The sequence below is a fragment of the Oncorhynchus clarkii genome, chromosome 23, assembly GCF_045791955.1.
Source record: "Oncorhynchus clarkii lewisi isolate Uvic-CL-2024 chromosome 23, UVic_Ocla_1.0, whole genome shotgun sequence".
Taxonomy (NCBI): domain Eukaryota; kingdom Metazoa; phylum Chordata; class Actinopteri; order Salmoniformes; family Salmonidae; genus Oncorhynchus; species Oncorhynchus clarkii.
The window spans coordinates 14,523,304-14,540,463 of record NC_092169.1 but is presented as its reverse complement, the minus strand read 5'-3'; the positions used below and the strand labels follow the sequence as shown (position 1 = coordinate 14,540,463).

At 40.7% G+C, this 17,160-nt stretch overlaps 1 protein-coding gene across 2 annotated transcripts in view; it reads left to right on the top strand.

Annotated features, from left to right (window-relative positions):
- Nucleotides 1–17,160, top strand: part of LOC139381509 (receptor-type tyrosine-protein phosphatase epsilon-like) — a 72,944-nt gene that overhangs the window by 18,305 nt on the left and 37,479 nt on the right. Inside the window, exons 2-3 of one of the 2 annotated variants that reach the window (XM_071125114.1) lie at nt 2,473–2,775; nt 16,173–16,244. In XM_071125114.1, coding sequence (XP_070981215.1) covers nt 2,658–2,775; nt 16,173–16,244 — 190 coding nt within the window. In that variant the 5' untranslated portion in view covers nt 2,473–2,657. The remainder of the gene's footprint in view (nt 1–2,472; nt 2,776–16,172; nt 16,245–17,160) is intronic. The other variant, XM_071125115.1, reaches the window with a different exon arrangement.

Here is a 17,160-nt window from a genome sequence, read left to right as displayed (position 1 = left end):
TCAGCTGCAGCTGATAGCTCAACGTCTAGGAGGTATCAATTCTTATTTTGTGAATAATCGTCAAAGTTCATACCAAGTTGCCACAATCAGCTCATGCTGTATTCTGGCTTTTCTAGTCGAAAGTCCTAACGTTCAATGACTAGTGACTATATCGACATAACTTGAAACGCTGCTCAGCAAGGAAGAAGCAATAGCTCCAAAACGGCAAAAAAAAAGCCAGACTACGGTTTGCAACTACACATGGGCACAAAGAGCATACTTTTTGGAGAAATGTCCTCTGGTCTGATGAAACAAAAATAGAACTGTTTGGCCATAATGACCATCATTATGTTTGGAGGAAAAAGGGGGAGGATTGCAAGCCGAAGAACACCATCCCATCCGTGAAGCACGGTAGTGGCAGCATCATGTTGTGGGGGTGCTTGCTGCAGGAGGGACTGGTGCGCTTCACAAAATAGATGGCATCATGAAGGAGGAAAATTATGTAGATATATTGAAGCAAGATCTCAAGACATCAGTCAGAAAGTTAATGCTTGGTTGCAAATGGGTCTTCCCATTTGGGACAATGACCCCAAGCATACTTCCAAAGTTTTGCAAAATGGCTTAAGGACAACAAAGTCAAGGTATTGGACATGGACATCACAAAGCCCTGACCTCAATCCTCTAGAAAATATGTGGGTGGAACTGAAAAAGCGTGTGCGAACAAGGAGGCCTACAAAGCTGACTCAGTTACACCAGCTCTGTCAGGAGGAATGGGCCAAAATTCACCCAACTTATTGTGGGAAGCTTGTGGAAGGCTACCCAAAACGTTTGACCTAAGATAAACAATTTAAAGGCAATGCTACCAAGTACTAATTGAGTGTATGTAAACTTCTGACCCACTGGGAATGTGATGAAAGAAATAAAAGGTGAAATAAATCATTCTCTCTACTATTATTCTGACATTGCACATTCTTAAAATAAAGTGGTGATCCTAATTGACCTAAGACAGGTCATTTTTACTTTGATTAAATGGCAGGAATTGTGAAACTGAGTTTAAATGTATTTGGCTAAGGTGTATGTTAACTTCCGATTTCAACTGTAGGTATGCACGTCAGCTTTGACATCGGTTTTGCACATCGGCTTTAAACTAGACACCGATGCCGATGTTGTAATTTTAGTTAATATCGTCCGTTTCCGATATGCTGACCCATATATCGTGCATCGCTAAAGTAAGCCAATGAACAGTGAAAGTCATGAACTATCAACAGGGATAAGTAACTGTTTGTATAATCTGTGTCAGCAGTTTTAGAATGTGATCATTATCATGTAACCCAATAGATGCTCCTTATCTGTCCCAGGTTCTCGTCCATTATTTTGAATCAGTAGAGAACTGACATTGCACAATTTTTCCTAGAGGCCCCATTTTCCCATCACAGCTCTGTATGAGACGGGTTCTCCAGCTAAGCTCACGGACTCACCTCTGCTCTGTCTCAGTGGCCGGGTGCTAACAATCTGGCTTTGTGTTTCCACTTGTGGGTAGAGGAACTCTGGGGCTGGGAGAGTGAGAGGGAGTGAGTAGGCACTCAGAGCCATGCTTTTTCCTTCGTACAATGCTAGAGCCATAGAGTAACTCCACAGTCAATGCTTTGTTTTGGGCGCTCAGATTCCAAAATGCAACAATGTGTAGCAATACTTAGTCGTTTAGAGCACATTGGAATGAAATACTGTCAATTCCAAATATGTACAGACCTGGGTGTGTTTCGTGTAGATGCCATAATAAAAACAGCATTGTATATGTGTTTGGCTTGGCTGTCATGTAAAACATTTTAAGTATTCAATGTTTCTATTGTTGAGAGATAGAATAACTGATTGTCTATTCCTCACTCTGTTCTGAAATTCTGCCGTGGGTGGGATTAGATTGCATGCTTAGCGATTTAATAGCTCTTGAAATTTTCATATTTTGCTTTGCCACACTGTGTGGGCTAGAACAAAGGGGTTTGTCTCAGTGCAGACAAAGGAACAGAATAACACACACATGCGCACACACACACTCACTCGTGACTGTGAACACTACACCCCTTCTCTTTCTTTTTCTCTCTTTTCCTCTCTCTATCCTCGACCCTCCCTCCTCTAACCCACACGCATAGTACAATCTCTCCCTACGGTACAGTTCACTCAATCAGACACCCACTCCTGGTGTACACAGGAAGTAGCTTTATTAGTTTGTTCATCTCTTTTATGAAGACTTTTCCTCTGAGTCAGGCCCAAACAATGAGCAAGAGAAACATGTATTTTGACTAACAAGCAAACAGTGGAGTCCAGTGGAGTCCAGGTCATGACTGTATTCATTGAATTCCCTGGTCTTTTTAAAGCTATTTTGAATGTACTATATCTGGGGGTGTCACCATGGTAAGGAGGCAATAAGGTTTTCTATAGCCACTTTAATAGCAGCAACCATGGTCCAACCTTTTCTCTTGTCTTCTCTTTCTTCAGGTGGTATGTGTTTATGGAGATCACTGAGCTCGAGACGACTTTTAAACCGTTTAATGACTTGAAACTTGGAAGTCCCCTGAAACCCAGCCCACTGGACCTTAGCTACAGGAACAAAGTGTGTCCTGATCACAACCAATACTTCCTCGTCCAGTCCCACCAGACCCTGTTCCTCTGAGACTATGTGAATGTGGACTGTGTTATGGGTACAGAACCCCAAGGGCCCAGTCAGGAAGAGAATCAGACTTTCAGGTTGCTATGGACTATTGGAACAACTCCTGAATCCTGTCAGCTCTGCTTGGAACTGTGAGTAAACCCTGAGTCAATTTCATTTAAACTCAATCAATTTAGGGAATCAATCTAAATGCCATATATTAATGCAAAGGGCCCCTTGTTTTCAATTAGGATTTCAAATCAATTCTTGAACTTACTTTGTTGACCATTGACCATTCTTCCGACACAGTGATATAGGAGATTACAAAAACAAGATTATGGTACAGCTTCAATGTCAGTGCATATGCTACTGTGACGACTTGTGTGTATGGTTAAACTTAGTGCATGTTGGCTGAAAGCAAATCCCATAACAGAGGCTCAATACAGTATCATGCTTTTGAACTATATTCAAATATTCAACCTTCCATCATCCCACAACAAAGGAAACATCAGTCTGTGTAAACTAGCCATTCCTTTGACAATTGATGCCATAAAGCATATAGTGGTGATTGTGATATTTGTCTGTAGCATGGCCTGCTTCTTACCAGTGAAGCCATCCTTCCCTCTAGTACTGTTGCTGTTTGTCTGATAGGGAAGTTTCCCATTATGGCTGCTAATGCTTTACCCAGGGCCCAGACATGTATCTATTACAGCCTCTCATCTCTTCGCATCCTCTCCTCCTCTGTTCACACGCTCTTCTGACATGTTTGTTTTGCACTTCCACTGACTGCTCCAGCCAGACAACCATGCTGCTGAATGTGTTTGGGTGTTGCTTTCCACTGTCTTTCTTTTTTCTTGTAAAAAAAATATGCTTTTAGGTTTTATTGATTCATGGAGAAATCTGAAGTTAAATGGATGTGGATTGGGTTGCCACATGAAGATGAATGTTTTATCTTTGTTTCATAAGACAAAGGATACATTATTGGAAATGTTTTTATTTCACTAGGCATGTCAGGAATGAACAAATTCTTATTTACAATGACTGCCTAGCCCGGGCCAATTGTGCACTGCCCTATAGGTCTCCCAATCACGGCCGGATGTGATGCAGCCTGGATTAAAACCAGGTACTGCAGTGACGCCTCTTCCACTGAGATGCAGTGTCTTAGACCTCTGCGCCACCCGGGAGCCACTAGTCTAGCCAATCTGATGAAATCTCTTTGAAATTGGAGACAAGGAAAGATTTCAAGGTCTGTAATGGATTGCTGTATTTCCGATGCCTTTTTTATGCTTGGATACAATTTTGCAGTCCATGTATGTTTGCACCATGTCCATTGGTCAAGAACATACACAAAACATATTTCAATGCTCGCGGATACAGTATACATTGTCCTCTGACATTGGAACCCGTGAGATAGGTTTTAATAATGTATAAACCATACATTTTTTTATCCATTCATTACTGTGTGCCCTTTTGCTGGGTTCATCTGGGTTCTTGTCAGGTTATATACCGTAACGTTTTTCTTTATCCACATGTCAGAGTGGATATTTTGGTAAGTAGGAATTAGGAATTCAAATGCATACTCTTCATCGGATGAAAGCGTCATTCAGTTGTGTGTGTGTGTGTGTGTGTGTGTGTGCGCAGACATAAAATAGCTTTCAGGGCTTACTGAAGTAAAGTAACAATGAACATTAGGATTTTCCACTCAGGGTTATGGCTGGAATTAATATTTACCCACCTATCAGTGTTGCTGATGGTCAAACTAGATCAGAGGGGATTCATCACATTTAAACTGTTACTTTCACTTCATTTGACACACATACAGTACCAGTCAAAAGTTTGGATGCACCTGCTCATTCAAGGGTTTTTCTTTATTTTTACTATTTTCTAAACTGTAGAATAATAAAAGTGAAGACATCAACTATGAAATAACACATATGGAATCAAAAAGTGTTAAACAAATCAAAATATATTTTATATTGTATATTCTTCAAAGTAGCCACCCTTTGCCTTGATGACAGCTTTGCACACTCTTGGCATTCTCTCAACCAGCTTCCAGCTTCCTGAGGTATTCACCTGGAATACATTTCAATTAACAGCTGTGCCTTGTTAAAAGTTCATTTGTGGAATTTCTTTCCTTCTTAATGTGTTTGAGCCAATCGTGTTGTGACAAGGTAAGGGTGGTATTCAGAAGATAGCCCTATTTGTTAAAAGACCAAGTCCATATTATGGCAAGAACAGCTCAAATAAGCAAAGAGAAAAGACAGTCCATCATTACTTTAAGACATGAATGTCAGTCAATCCGGAACATTTCAAGAACTTTGAAAGTTTCTTCAAGTGCAGTCGTAAAAACCATCGTGTGCTATGATGAAACTGGCTCTCATGAGGACTGCCACAGGAAAGGAAGACCCAGAGTTACCTCTGCTGTAGAGGATATGTTCAGTAGAGTTACCAGCCTCAGAAATTGCAGCCAACATATATGCTTCACGGAGTTCAAGTAACAGACACATCTCAACATCAACTGTTCAGAGGATACCGCGTGAATCAGGCCTTCTTGGTCGAATTGCTGCACAGAAACCACTACTAAAGGACACAATAAGAAGAAGATACTTGCTGGGACAAAGAAACACAAGCAATGGACATTAGACCGGTGGAAATCTGTCCTTTGGTCTGATGTGTCCAAATTTGAGACTTTTGGTTCCAACCACTGTGTCTTTGTGAGACGCAAAGTAGGTGAATGGATGATCTCCGCATGTGTGGTTCCAATCATGAAGCATGGAGGAGGAGGTGTGATGGTGTGGAGGTGCTTTGCTGGTGACACTGTCAATTATTTATTTAGAATTCAAGGCACACTTAACCAGCATGGCTACCACAGCATTCTGCAGCGAAACGCCATCCCATCTGGTTTGCGCTTAGTGGGAAAACACACCTCCAGGCTGTGTAAGGGCCATTTTACCAAGTAGGAGAGTGATGGAGTGCTGCATCAGATGATCTGGCCTCCACAATCATCTGACCTCAACCCAATTGAGATGGTTTGGGATGAGATGGATGGCACAGTAAAGGAAAAGCAGCCACCAAATGCTCAGCAAATGCGGGAACTCCTTCAAGAGTGGCTACATTGAAGAATGAGAAATATAAAATATATTTTGATTTAACACTTTTTAGTTATTACATGATTCCATATGTGTTATTTCATAGTTGTGATGTCTTCACTATTATTCTACAATGTAGAAAATGGTAAAAATAAAGAAAAACCCTTGAATGAGTAAGTGTTCTAAAACTTTTGACTGGTACATTATCCATGACCATAGTATTTACATTAGCAATTTCTGCACAGCTTAGTGGTGGATCAAGTGAATGAAGGCTACTGTTGGCCTTGCATTTTTTTGATCCAGAACAAATAAGATGAAATGTGAGTGAAATATGAATGTTATTGTACATTGGTTGTAATCAAATCGAAACACACTTTATTTGTCACATGCGCCGAATACAACTGGTGCAAACCTCACTGTGAAATGCTTACTTACAAGACCTTAACCAACAATGTAGTTTTAAGAAAAACAAGAGTTAAGAACTAAATGTACTTAAGAAAAATAAAAAGAAAAGAAGAGTAACAATAAAATCACAATAACGAGGTTATATACAGGGAGTCCCGTTACCGAGAAAATGTGCGGGGGTACAGGTTAGTTGAGGTAATTGAGGTAATATGTACATATAGGTAGGGGTGAAGTGACTATGCATAGATAGATAATAAACAGCGAGTAGCAGCAGTGTAAAAAAGTGTGTGTGTGTAAGTGGGGGGGGGGGGGGGGGGTCAATGCAAATAGTCTTGGTAGTCATTTGATTAGCTGTTCAGCAGTTTCATCGCTTGGGGGTAGAAGCTGTTAAGAAGCCTTTTGGACCTAGACTTGCCATGCGGTAGCAGAGAGAAGTCTATGACTAGGGTGGCTGGAGTCTTTGGCAATTTTTAGGGCCTTCCTCTGACACCGCCTGGTATAGAGGTCCTGGATGGCAGGAAGCTTGGCCCCTGTGATGTCCTGGGCCGTACGCACTACCCTCTATAGCACCTTGTGGCCAGAGGCCAAGCAGTTGCCATATGAACAGAAAGGGAAAACCTCTCAAATCTGAAAGCTCTTGTACAGTTGTAATACATACAGTACATGTAACTGCATATCCCTACTTGAATTAATAATACAGAGAAATGTAAAGGTTCCAAGTCTTCTAAAAGGAAAAGATACAATAAATATATGAGCATGTTATTTTTAGTGGCAAACACTTTTCTCAGGATCTGTCGTGCTTGCTCATGTTTGCGTGTGAGAGTTGAGGTTAAGCACAGCTGTTCCTTTTTGAGATGAAGCTGTCGTCAGATTCTCCACTTCCTGCATATTTCTTACCATTAATTTATTTAGGCACTTTATAATATTTATATTAAACAAAAATAGAAATGCAACATGCAACAATTTCTAAGATTTAACTGAATTACAGTTCATATAAGGAAATCAGTCAATTGACATAAATTCATTAAGGCCTAATCTATGGATTTCACAAGACTGGGAATAATGATATGCATCTGTTGGTCACAGATACGTGTGACAAAAATAGGGGCGTGGATCAGAAAACCAGTCAGTATCTGGTGTGACCACCATTTCCCTCATGCAGCGTGACACATCTCCTTTGCATAGAGTTGATCAGGTTGTTGATTGTGCTGTGGAATGTTGTCCCACTCCTCTTCAATGGCTGTGCGAAGTTGCTGGATATTGGCTGGAACTGGACACGCTGTCGTACAAGTCGATCTAGAGCCTCCCAAACATGCTCAATGAGTGACATATCTGACGAGTATGCAGGTCATGGAAGAACTGGGACATTTTCAGCTTCTGGGAATTGTGTACAGATGTTTGTGACATGCCATTCAAAAGTTTGGACACATCTGCTCATTCAAGGGTTTTTCTTTATTTTTACTATTTTCTAAATTGTAGAATAATAATAGTAAAGCCATCAAAACTATGAAATAACACATATGGAATCATGTAGTAACCAAAAAAGTGTTCAACAAATCAAAATATATCTTATATTTTAGATTCTTCAAAGTAGCTGCCCTTTACCTTGATGACAGCTTTGCACACTCTTGGCAACCAGCTTCACTTGGAATGCTTTTCCAACAGTCTTGAAGGAGTTCCCACATATGTTACTCATCACCTGGATTCAGTCTTATGTAGCAAAATGTGAAATGGTGCTTTTTACATTGGGTAAAAGTAGAGACTCATAGCTACGAAATGGTATATCATACACTGCATTTGAGGAACAATGCGAAAGTAATTCTGCTTTGAAAGTTGATCAACATGTAAACTCACTTTTGAGAAAATCGCCTTTGAATGTTTTGATATCTAGTGAAGAGCAGTTCTTTGTCTACACCCATTCAGCATCATTTACACCCTCTTAAGCTTTAGCCCCACCCATCTCGTTTCGCTCTCAGCGCACACTTGATGCTCTGGCCTATGATTTGTTTATCTCCGGATAACATAAAAACAGTCAAATCAGCTCTGCTGGCAACAATTTCATTACGCTTTTTTGCAGATGTTTACTGACATAGGTCATATTCAATGGGTGTTGTACACATGTCACGTAACGTTAGCTAACGAGCCAGCCAGCCTGTTAAACAACAATGAACAAAGTGTCAATACTGTTTAACATTAGACTCTAACTAGAAAAAGCAAACTGCTCTGGGAAACAAATAATAACATCTGCTAGGTAGCCAGCTAACGTTAGCTAGCTAGCTAACAGTACACTTCAGCTTAAGACATATAGCTAGCTAGCTAGCTAGGTAAACAATGAACCTAGCCATGTAAACAACGTTTAAGATCACACACGTCACGTAACGTTAGCTAACAAGCCAGCCAGCTAACGTTAGCTAGTTAAACAACAATGAACAAAGTGGCAACAATGCCACAGTGCTGGGAGCTAACCAACCAGGTCCAATGTTAGCTAGCTAACATTAGGCTCAAACTAGAAAAGCAAACGGCTCTGGGAAACAAATAATAATGTCAACTAGGGTGCCAGCCAGCTAACGTTAGCTAGCTAGCTAACAGTACAATTTAGCTTGAAATGAGATCACTTTCTTTCAAAATTAGAAATGTGTAATATATGAAAATGTAGCTAGCTAACGCTAGATTATCTTATCTGCATACATCAACATGCATCATGGACGCGTCTCCCTGTCAGGAATGCTATACCACGGTTGCCCTTAGTTTAAATATGTAATCCAGAGACAGGTGTTTTCTCCATCTCTTTAGCTATCATACTCTAATTCCACTGATTTCAAAATGTGTTCCTCCAGAAAATGGAGAGCAACACTTATGCAGCTACACAATACATTTTTTTTAAAGCAGCGTTCGACAGGTTTACAGACTGACCAGCTCAAATAGACAGACCCCTTCAAAATAGCAGACCAATACAAACTCCTGTCTCGGCATGTCCAGCCCACTCATTATCTCAGCCAATCATGGCTAGTGGGAAGGTTGCTTACTTTTTCTGTGGCTTAACCAACAAGGCTCATAATTTAACAGATGGCATACAAGTTTGTTATTAAGGCACATGAAAGTTCACATGTTCGAGAAGACATTTCTGCTCAAATAATATTTTAAATAAAACATTTTTTTTGAGTACTTGTTGGCTGATTTTCCTGATTTCCTGATTTTCCACTCTGCGGTTAAGTGTCCCTTGAATTCTAAACAAATCACATACAGTGTCACCAGCAAAGCACCCCCACACTATCACACCTCCTCCTCCATGCTTCACTGTGGGAACCACACATATATAAATAATCCGTTCACCTCCTCTGCGTCTCACAAACAGACGGCGATTGGAACCAAAAATCAAAAGGACAGGTTTCCACTGGTCTAATGTCCATTGCTCGTGTTTCTTGGCCCAAGTAAATCTCTTCTTATTATTAGTGTCCTTTTGTAGTGGTTTCTTTGCAGCACTTTGACCATGAAGGCCAGATTCACAGTGTCTCCTCTGAACAGTTGATGTTTAGATGTGTCTCTTACTCTGTGATGCATTTACAGTCGCAAGAAAAAGTATGTGAACCCTTTGGAATTACCAGGTTTCTGCATAAATTTAACCTAAAATTTCACAACAATAAATTAACTAAAACTAATAACACACAAATTATTGTATTTTTCTTGTCTTTTCTGAATACATAATTTAAACATTCACACTGTAGGTTGGAAAAAGTATTTGAACCCCTAGGCTAATGACTTCCCTAAAGCTAATTGGAGTCAGGAGTCAACTAACCTGATGTCAAAACAATGAGACGAGTTTGGATATGTTGGTTAGAGCTGCCCTGCCCCATAAAAAAACACTCAAAAATGTTGAGTTTGCTATTCACAAGAAGCATTGCCTGATGAATCATGCCTCGAACAAAAGAGAAGACCTAAGATTAAGAATTGTTGCCTTGCATAAAGCTGGGAAGGGTTACAAAAGTATCTCTAAATGTCAGTCCATGGTAAGACAAATTGTCTATAAATTGAGACATTTCAGCACTGTTGCTAATCTCCCTAGGAGTGGCCGTCCTGCAAAGATGTCTGCAAGAGAACAACACAGAAGGCTCAATGAGTTTAAGAAGAATCCTAGTGTGTCAGCTAAAGACTTACAGAAATTTCTGGAAGATGCTAGCATCTCTGTTGACGAGTCTACAATCCGTAAAACACTAAACAAGAATGGCGTATATGGGAGGACATCATGGAAGAAGCCATGGCTGTCCAAAAAAACATTGCTGCACGTCTGAAGTTCGCAAAATAGCACCTGGATGTTCCACAGCGCTACTGGCAAAATATTCTTAGGACAAATGAAACTAAAGTTGTGTTGTTTGTAAGGAACACACAACACTGTGTGTGGAGAAAAAAAGGCACAGCACACCAAAATCAAAACCTCATCTCAACTGTAAACTATGGTGAAGAGAGCATCATGGTTTGGGGCTGCTTTGCTGCCTCAGGGCTGGGACAGCTTGCTATCATCGATGGAAAAATGTATTCCCAAGTTTATCAAGACATTTTGCAGGAGAATGTAAGGCTATCTGTCTGCCAATTGAAGCACTACAGAAGTTATGTGATGCTACAGGACAACAATCCAAAAGACAGAAGTAAATCAACAACAGAATGGCTTGAACAGAAGAAAATATGCCTTCTGGAGTGGCCCAGTCAGTCCTGACCTCAACCCGATTGAGATGCTGTGGCATGACCTCAAGAGAGAGGTTCACATCAGACATCCCAAGAATATTGTGGAACTGAAACAGTTTTGTAAAGAAGAATGGTCAAATTCCTCCTGACCATTGTGAAGGTCTGATCCGCAACTACAGAAAACGTTTGGTTATTGCTACCAAAGGAGGGTCAACCTGTTATTAAATTCAGGGGTTTTTCCCAACCTGCACTGTGAATGTTTACACAGTGTGTTCAATAAAGACATGAAAAAGTATAATTGTTTGTTTGTTATTAGTTTAAAACCTCTCTGATCTCCCCATCCCGGATCCGGGATTGTGAATACAGACTCAAGCTCATTACCATAACGCAACGTTAACTATTCATGAAAATCGCAAATGAAATGAAATAAATATGCCATCTCTCAAGCTTAGCCTTTTGTAAACAACACTGTCACTTCCGGCGCCGACAAAGATGGCCGCCTCGCTTCGCGTTCCTAGGAAACTATGCAGTTTTTTGTTTTTTTACGTGTTATTTCTTACATTAGTACCCCAGGTCATCTTAGGTTTCATTACATACAGTCGAGAAGAACTACTGAAAAAAAATCTACAGCTCGGCATTCAACCTACAGCTCGGCATTCAACACCATAGTACCCTCCAAGCTCGTCATCAAGCTCGAGACCCTGGGTCTCGACCCCGCCCTGTGCAACTGGGTACTGGACTTCCTGACGGGCCGCCCCCAGGTGGTGAGGGTAGGCAACAACATCTCCTCCCCGCTGATCCTCAACACTGGGGCCCCACAAGGGTGCGTTCTGAGCCCTCTCCTGTACTCCCTGTTCACCCACTACTTCGTGGCCACGCACGCCTCCAACTCAATCATCAACACACAACAGTGGTAGGCTTGATTACCAACAACGACGAGACGGCCTACAGGGAGGAGGTGAGGGCCCTCGGAGTGTGGTGTCAGGAAAATAACCTCACACTCAACGTCAACAAAACTAAGGAGATGATTGTGGACTTCAGGAAACAGCAGAGGGAACACCCCCCTATCCACATCGATGGAATAGTAGTGGAGAGGGTAGCAAGTTTTAAGTTCCTCGGCATACACATCACAGACAAACTGAATTGGTCCACTCACACAGACAGCATTGTGAAGAAGGCGCAGCAGCGCCTCTTCAACCTCAGGAGGCTGAAGAAATTTGGCTTGTCACCAAAAGCACTCACAAACTTCTACAGATGCACAATCGAGAGCATCCTGGCGGGCTGTATCACCGCCTGGTACGGCAACTGCTCCGCCCTCAACCGTAAGGCTCTCCAGAGGGTAGTGAGGTCTGCACAACGCATCACCGGGGGCAAACTACCTGCCCTCCAGGACACCTACACCACCCGATGTCACAGGAAGGCCATAAAGATCATCAAGGGCATCAACCACCCGAGCCACTGCCTGTTCACCCCGCTATCATCCAGAAGGCGAGGTCAGTACAGGTGCATCAAAGCTGGGACCGAGAGACTGAAAAACAGCTTCTATCTCAAGGCCATCAGACTGTTAAACAGCCACCACTAACATTGAGTGGCTGCTGCCAACACACTGACACTGACTCAACTCCAGCCACTTTAATAATGGGAATTGATGGGAAATGATGTAAATATATCACTAGCCACTTTAAACAATGCTACCTTATATAATGTTACTTACCCTACATTATTCATCTCATATGCATACGTATATACTGTACTCTATATCATCGACTGTATCCTTATGTAATACATGTATCACTAGCCACTTTAACTATGCCACTTTGTTTACATACTCATCTCATATGTATATACTGTACTCGATACCATCTACTGTATCTTGCCTATGCTGCTCTGTACCATCACTCATTCATATATCCTTATGTACATATTCTTTATCCCCTTACACTGTGTACAAGACAGTAGTTTTGGAATTGTTAGTTAGATTACTTGTTGGTTATTACTGCATTGTCGGAACTAGAAGCACAAGCATTTCGCTACACTCGCATTAACATCTGCTAACCATGTGTATGTGACAAATAAAATTTGATTTGATTTGATTTTGATTTGATCTCAGATTTTCAAAATATGCTTCTCAACCATAGGAAAACAATCATTTGTGTAAGAGTAGCTAGCTAGCGTAGCATTTAGCGTTAGCATTAGCGTTAGCATCCAGCAGGCAACATTTCAACAAAAACAAGAAAAGCCTTCAAATATAATAATTTACCTTTGAAGAACTTCGGATGTTTTCAATGAGGAGACTCTCAGTTAGATAGCAAATGCTCAGTTTTTCCAAAAATATTATTTGTGTATTAGAAATAGCTCCGTTTTGTACAGCACATTTGGCTACCAAAAAACCCTGAAAATTCAGTCCTCAAAACGCGAACTTTTTTCCAAATTAACTCCATAATATCGACTGAAAACATGGCAAACGTTGTTTAGAATCAATCCTCAAGGTGTTTTTCACATATCTCTTCGATGATATATCGTTCGTGGAAGCCTGGTTTCTCCTCTCTATCAAATGGAAAAATACTTGCACCTGGCGTTGCGCACCAATTTCGACACAGGACACCAGGCGGACACTTGGAAAATGTAGTCTCTTATGGTCAATCTTCCAATGATATGCCTACAAATACGTCACAATGCTGCCGACATCTTGGGGAAACGGCAGAAGGTCTAAGCTTATTCCTGTCGCATTCACAGCCATATAAGGAGATTTGGGCTGCAATTACTGAGGCTGTTAACTCTAACGAACTTATCCTCTGCAGCAGAGGTAACTCTGGGTCTTCCTTTCCTGTGGCAGTCCTCAAAAGAGCCAGTTTCATTATAGCGCTTGATGGTTTTTACGACTGCACTTGAAGAAACTTGAAGAATTATTGAGATGTTCCACATTGACTGCCCTTCATGTCTTAAAGTAATGATGGATTGTTGTTTCTCTTTGTTTATTTGAGCTGTTGTGGCCATAATATGGACTTGGTCTTTTACCAAATAGGGCTATCTTCTGTATACCACCCCTACCTTGTCACAACACAACTGATTGGCTCAAATGCATTAAGAAGGAAAGACATTCCACACATTAATTAAGAAGTTTTGAAATGCATTCCAGGTGACTACCTCATGAAGCTGGTTGAGAGAATGCCAAGAGTGTGCAAAGTTGTCATCAAGGCAAAGCGTGGCTACTTTGAAGAATCTCAAATATAAAATATATTTTTTATACTTTCTTCGTTACTACATGATTCCATTTCATAGTTTTGATTCCTTCACTATTATTCTACAATGTAGAAAATAATACAAATGGAATGAGTAGGTGTGTCCAAACTTTTGACTGGTACTGTAGATAGATAGAGCGAGAGAGAGAGAGAGAGGTGAATGAACTGAGAGAAAGCATGCAGGGAATTCTACACCATTAAAAATCTAATTCGAATTGAAATACCTATGAATATTTGGCTAAAACTAATTGAATGTGTCATTGAACTAATTGCACTTCATGGCAGCGAGGTGTGGGGTCCACTTGCAAAACAATATTTCACCCAATGTGACAAACACCCTATTGAAAACCTGCATGCAGTTCTGTAAGATTCTCTTACATGTCCAGAGGAAAACTACAAACAATGCATGCAGGGCAGAATTAGGCCAAAATCCACTAATAATAAAAGCTCAACAAAGAGCAATTAAGTTTTGGAAACATCTAAAATACAGTGACCCCCTCTCATACCGGACAATTTACATTGACCCTCCCTTGTACACTGCTGCTACTCGCTGTTTGTTTGTTACCTATGCATAGTCATACTGTTTATTATCACTTTTTATTTTAGTCTACTTGGTAAATATTTTCTCCTTCTTGAACTGCACTGTTGGTTAAGGGCTTGTAAGTAAGCGTTTCACGGTAAAGTCTAAACTTGTTATATTCGGCGCATGTGGCAAATAAAGTTTTATTTGATGTCATTACCAAGCCCTGCAATGCCAAGAGCTGAGCAAAGAAAATAGTCCCCACATCCAGCTGGTCCTGGGGCTGAGTTGACAAACCTGTTCTACTAACACACTGAAGCCTCAGGACCAGAACATCCAATCCATCAGATCAAAACAAAGTATAACACAGTCAAAACAAAACTACAGTACTTATTGGGAAACACAAGCACAAAGCTAAATCCAGCAGCCCTAAATCGACAGTACACCGTGGCAAACTATTTGACCATAAAAACCTTGACAAAGTACAGGCTCAGTGATCACAGCCTTGCTATTGAGATGGTTAGACACTGTTGGGGGAGGATGCAGAAAGCTGTGGGTTGGCAGCGCACTACATTTCTGCCTGTCATAATAAAATGAGGGACAGTGTCTGACAGACCAACCAACCTGAACATGTCCTCTATGCTTATTGTTATTGTTTAATGTATGGTTATTTTGACCCTTGGTTATTGTTGTTACTGTTGTCCCTTTGACAACATTGATTATTATTATTAATTATGTTAATATTGTAATTCTCCAAAGTAATCTTTGGCAATATGTACACTGTTACGTCATGCCAATAAAGCAAATATAATTAGAGAGAGAGAGAGAGAGAGAGAGAGAGAGAGAGAGAGAGAGAGAGAGAGAGAGAGAGAGAGAGAGAGAGAGAGAGAGAGAGAGAGAGAGAGAGAGAGAGAGAGAGAGAGAGAGAGAGAGAGAAAATTATTAACAATGGCAGTATTAATGATTATATATATATATGCCATACAGCTTTGACTAAAACAGAGAATAAAGTGGTGCTCTGAAGTCTACACATGGATAAAACTCTTAACAATAACTGTACTCTGGTTTAATACAGCCTATGTATCCTTGTAGTGCCTTCAGGCTTCATAGAGTGACTCAATGGTAACAGGAGATTCCTCTTCCTTCAAAGTGATTGTTCCTAGAAAAGGATATTTCTCATTCGGTTTTCACTGTTTCTCACTCCCTCCTATCCAAGCGCTACTCATTGCTATGTGAGATGTACATCTCTTGAGCTTATGTTTAGCTTTGCTCCAGTCTGTCTAGGACTACAGGGGATCTGGTTTCTGTTGTCTATGAGATAATGCTGCCTGTTTGGACATTGATATGTGTATTTTAGGGATATGAGGTCAGAGGAGATGCACCATGCTGCTATGTGGATATGCTCGGACAGGACAGGAAACTGATAGGCTATAAGGAGTTACAGAATCAGACAGACAGAGGGCATCATCCTCTTATTTACACTGACAACACTGACATCGTCAGGCCAGAATTTGTTTGTATCGTGGGCTCCCTCTAGTGGAATTTAGTTAGTGGATGTTTTTATTTTTTTTACAGCATTATGTATTCACTCATGTTCTGTTTTATCTCCACAGTCACAATGGTGTTGTTTCTGACTGCAACTATAATAACCTTGAATAACTCCTCTCATGAGAACCAGACTACAGGTAAGTAACTTTCATAAGAATAGGGAATCAAACAGGGCCTTGTTTCCCAGTTGCGATGTAACTTAAGCATTTCGATGATCTTACCAGATGCATCGTTATTCACGAGTCAACTTTTTAAGAGTGTTTCCCAAACAAGCACGTAGAGAGAACGTTCGTTAAGTGCAATGTTAGAACATCTAACGATACTGATAGGATCGAAAGAAAAGCAGAGCTGCTCTCGGATCAGCTTTCTCCATTCAAATCGTACCTTAGCATTATAATCATCCCAAAATACTAACGACAGATCAGCTCCTAGAGATATATTACCACTTATGGCTGCAGATATAAATGCGGCTTATTCTAAATGCTGAACCTATCATTTTAGTATTTATTAGGATCCCCATTAGCTGCTGCCAAGGCTTTGTGTGTGTGTCCGCATTGTGCTGTGAGGTGTTGTTTTGTCTGTTTTTTTCTTATTTTACTGCTCGCTTGAGAGTTACTTGATGTGGAAGAGAGTTACATGTAGTCATGGCTCTATGTAGTACTGTGCATTTCTCAGAGTCTGTTCTGGACTTGGGGACTGTGACCCAAAAGGGTTCTACCTGCAACCAAAAAGGGTTCTCATATGGGGACAGCCTAAGAACCCTTTTGGTACCCTTTTTTATAAGAATGTGGGTGTCTGAGTGTGTTTCCAGTTCGTACAGACAGTTCAGTGCTTTCAACACATCAATACCTCTCACAAAGACAAGTAGTGATACAGTCAATCTCTCCTCTACTTTGAGCCAAAAGATTGACATGCATGTTATTGATATTAGCCCTCCGAGTACATCTAGCCCTTCTTGCAGTCAATTGACCAAATCGCCATCTAGTGGCCTCATTGGTGGAATACAATTAATATTTGTCATAATTTAATAAACATAAGTTCAAAAACCTTCCC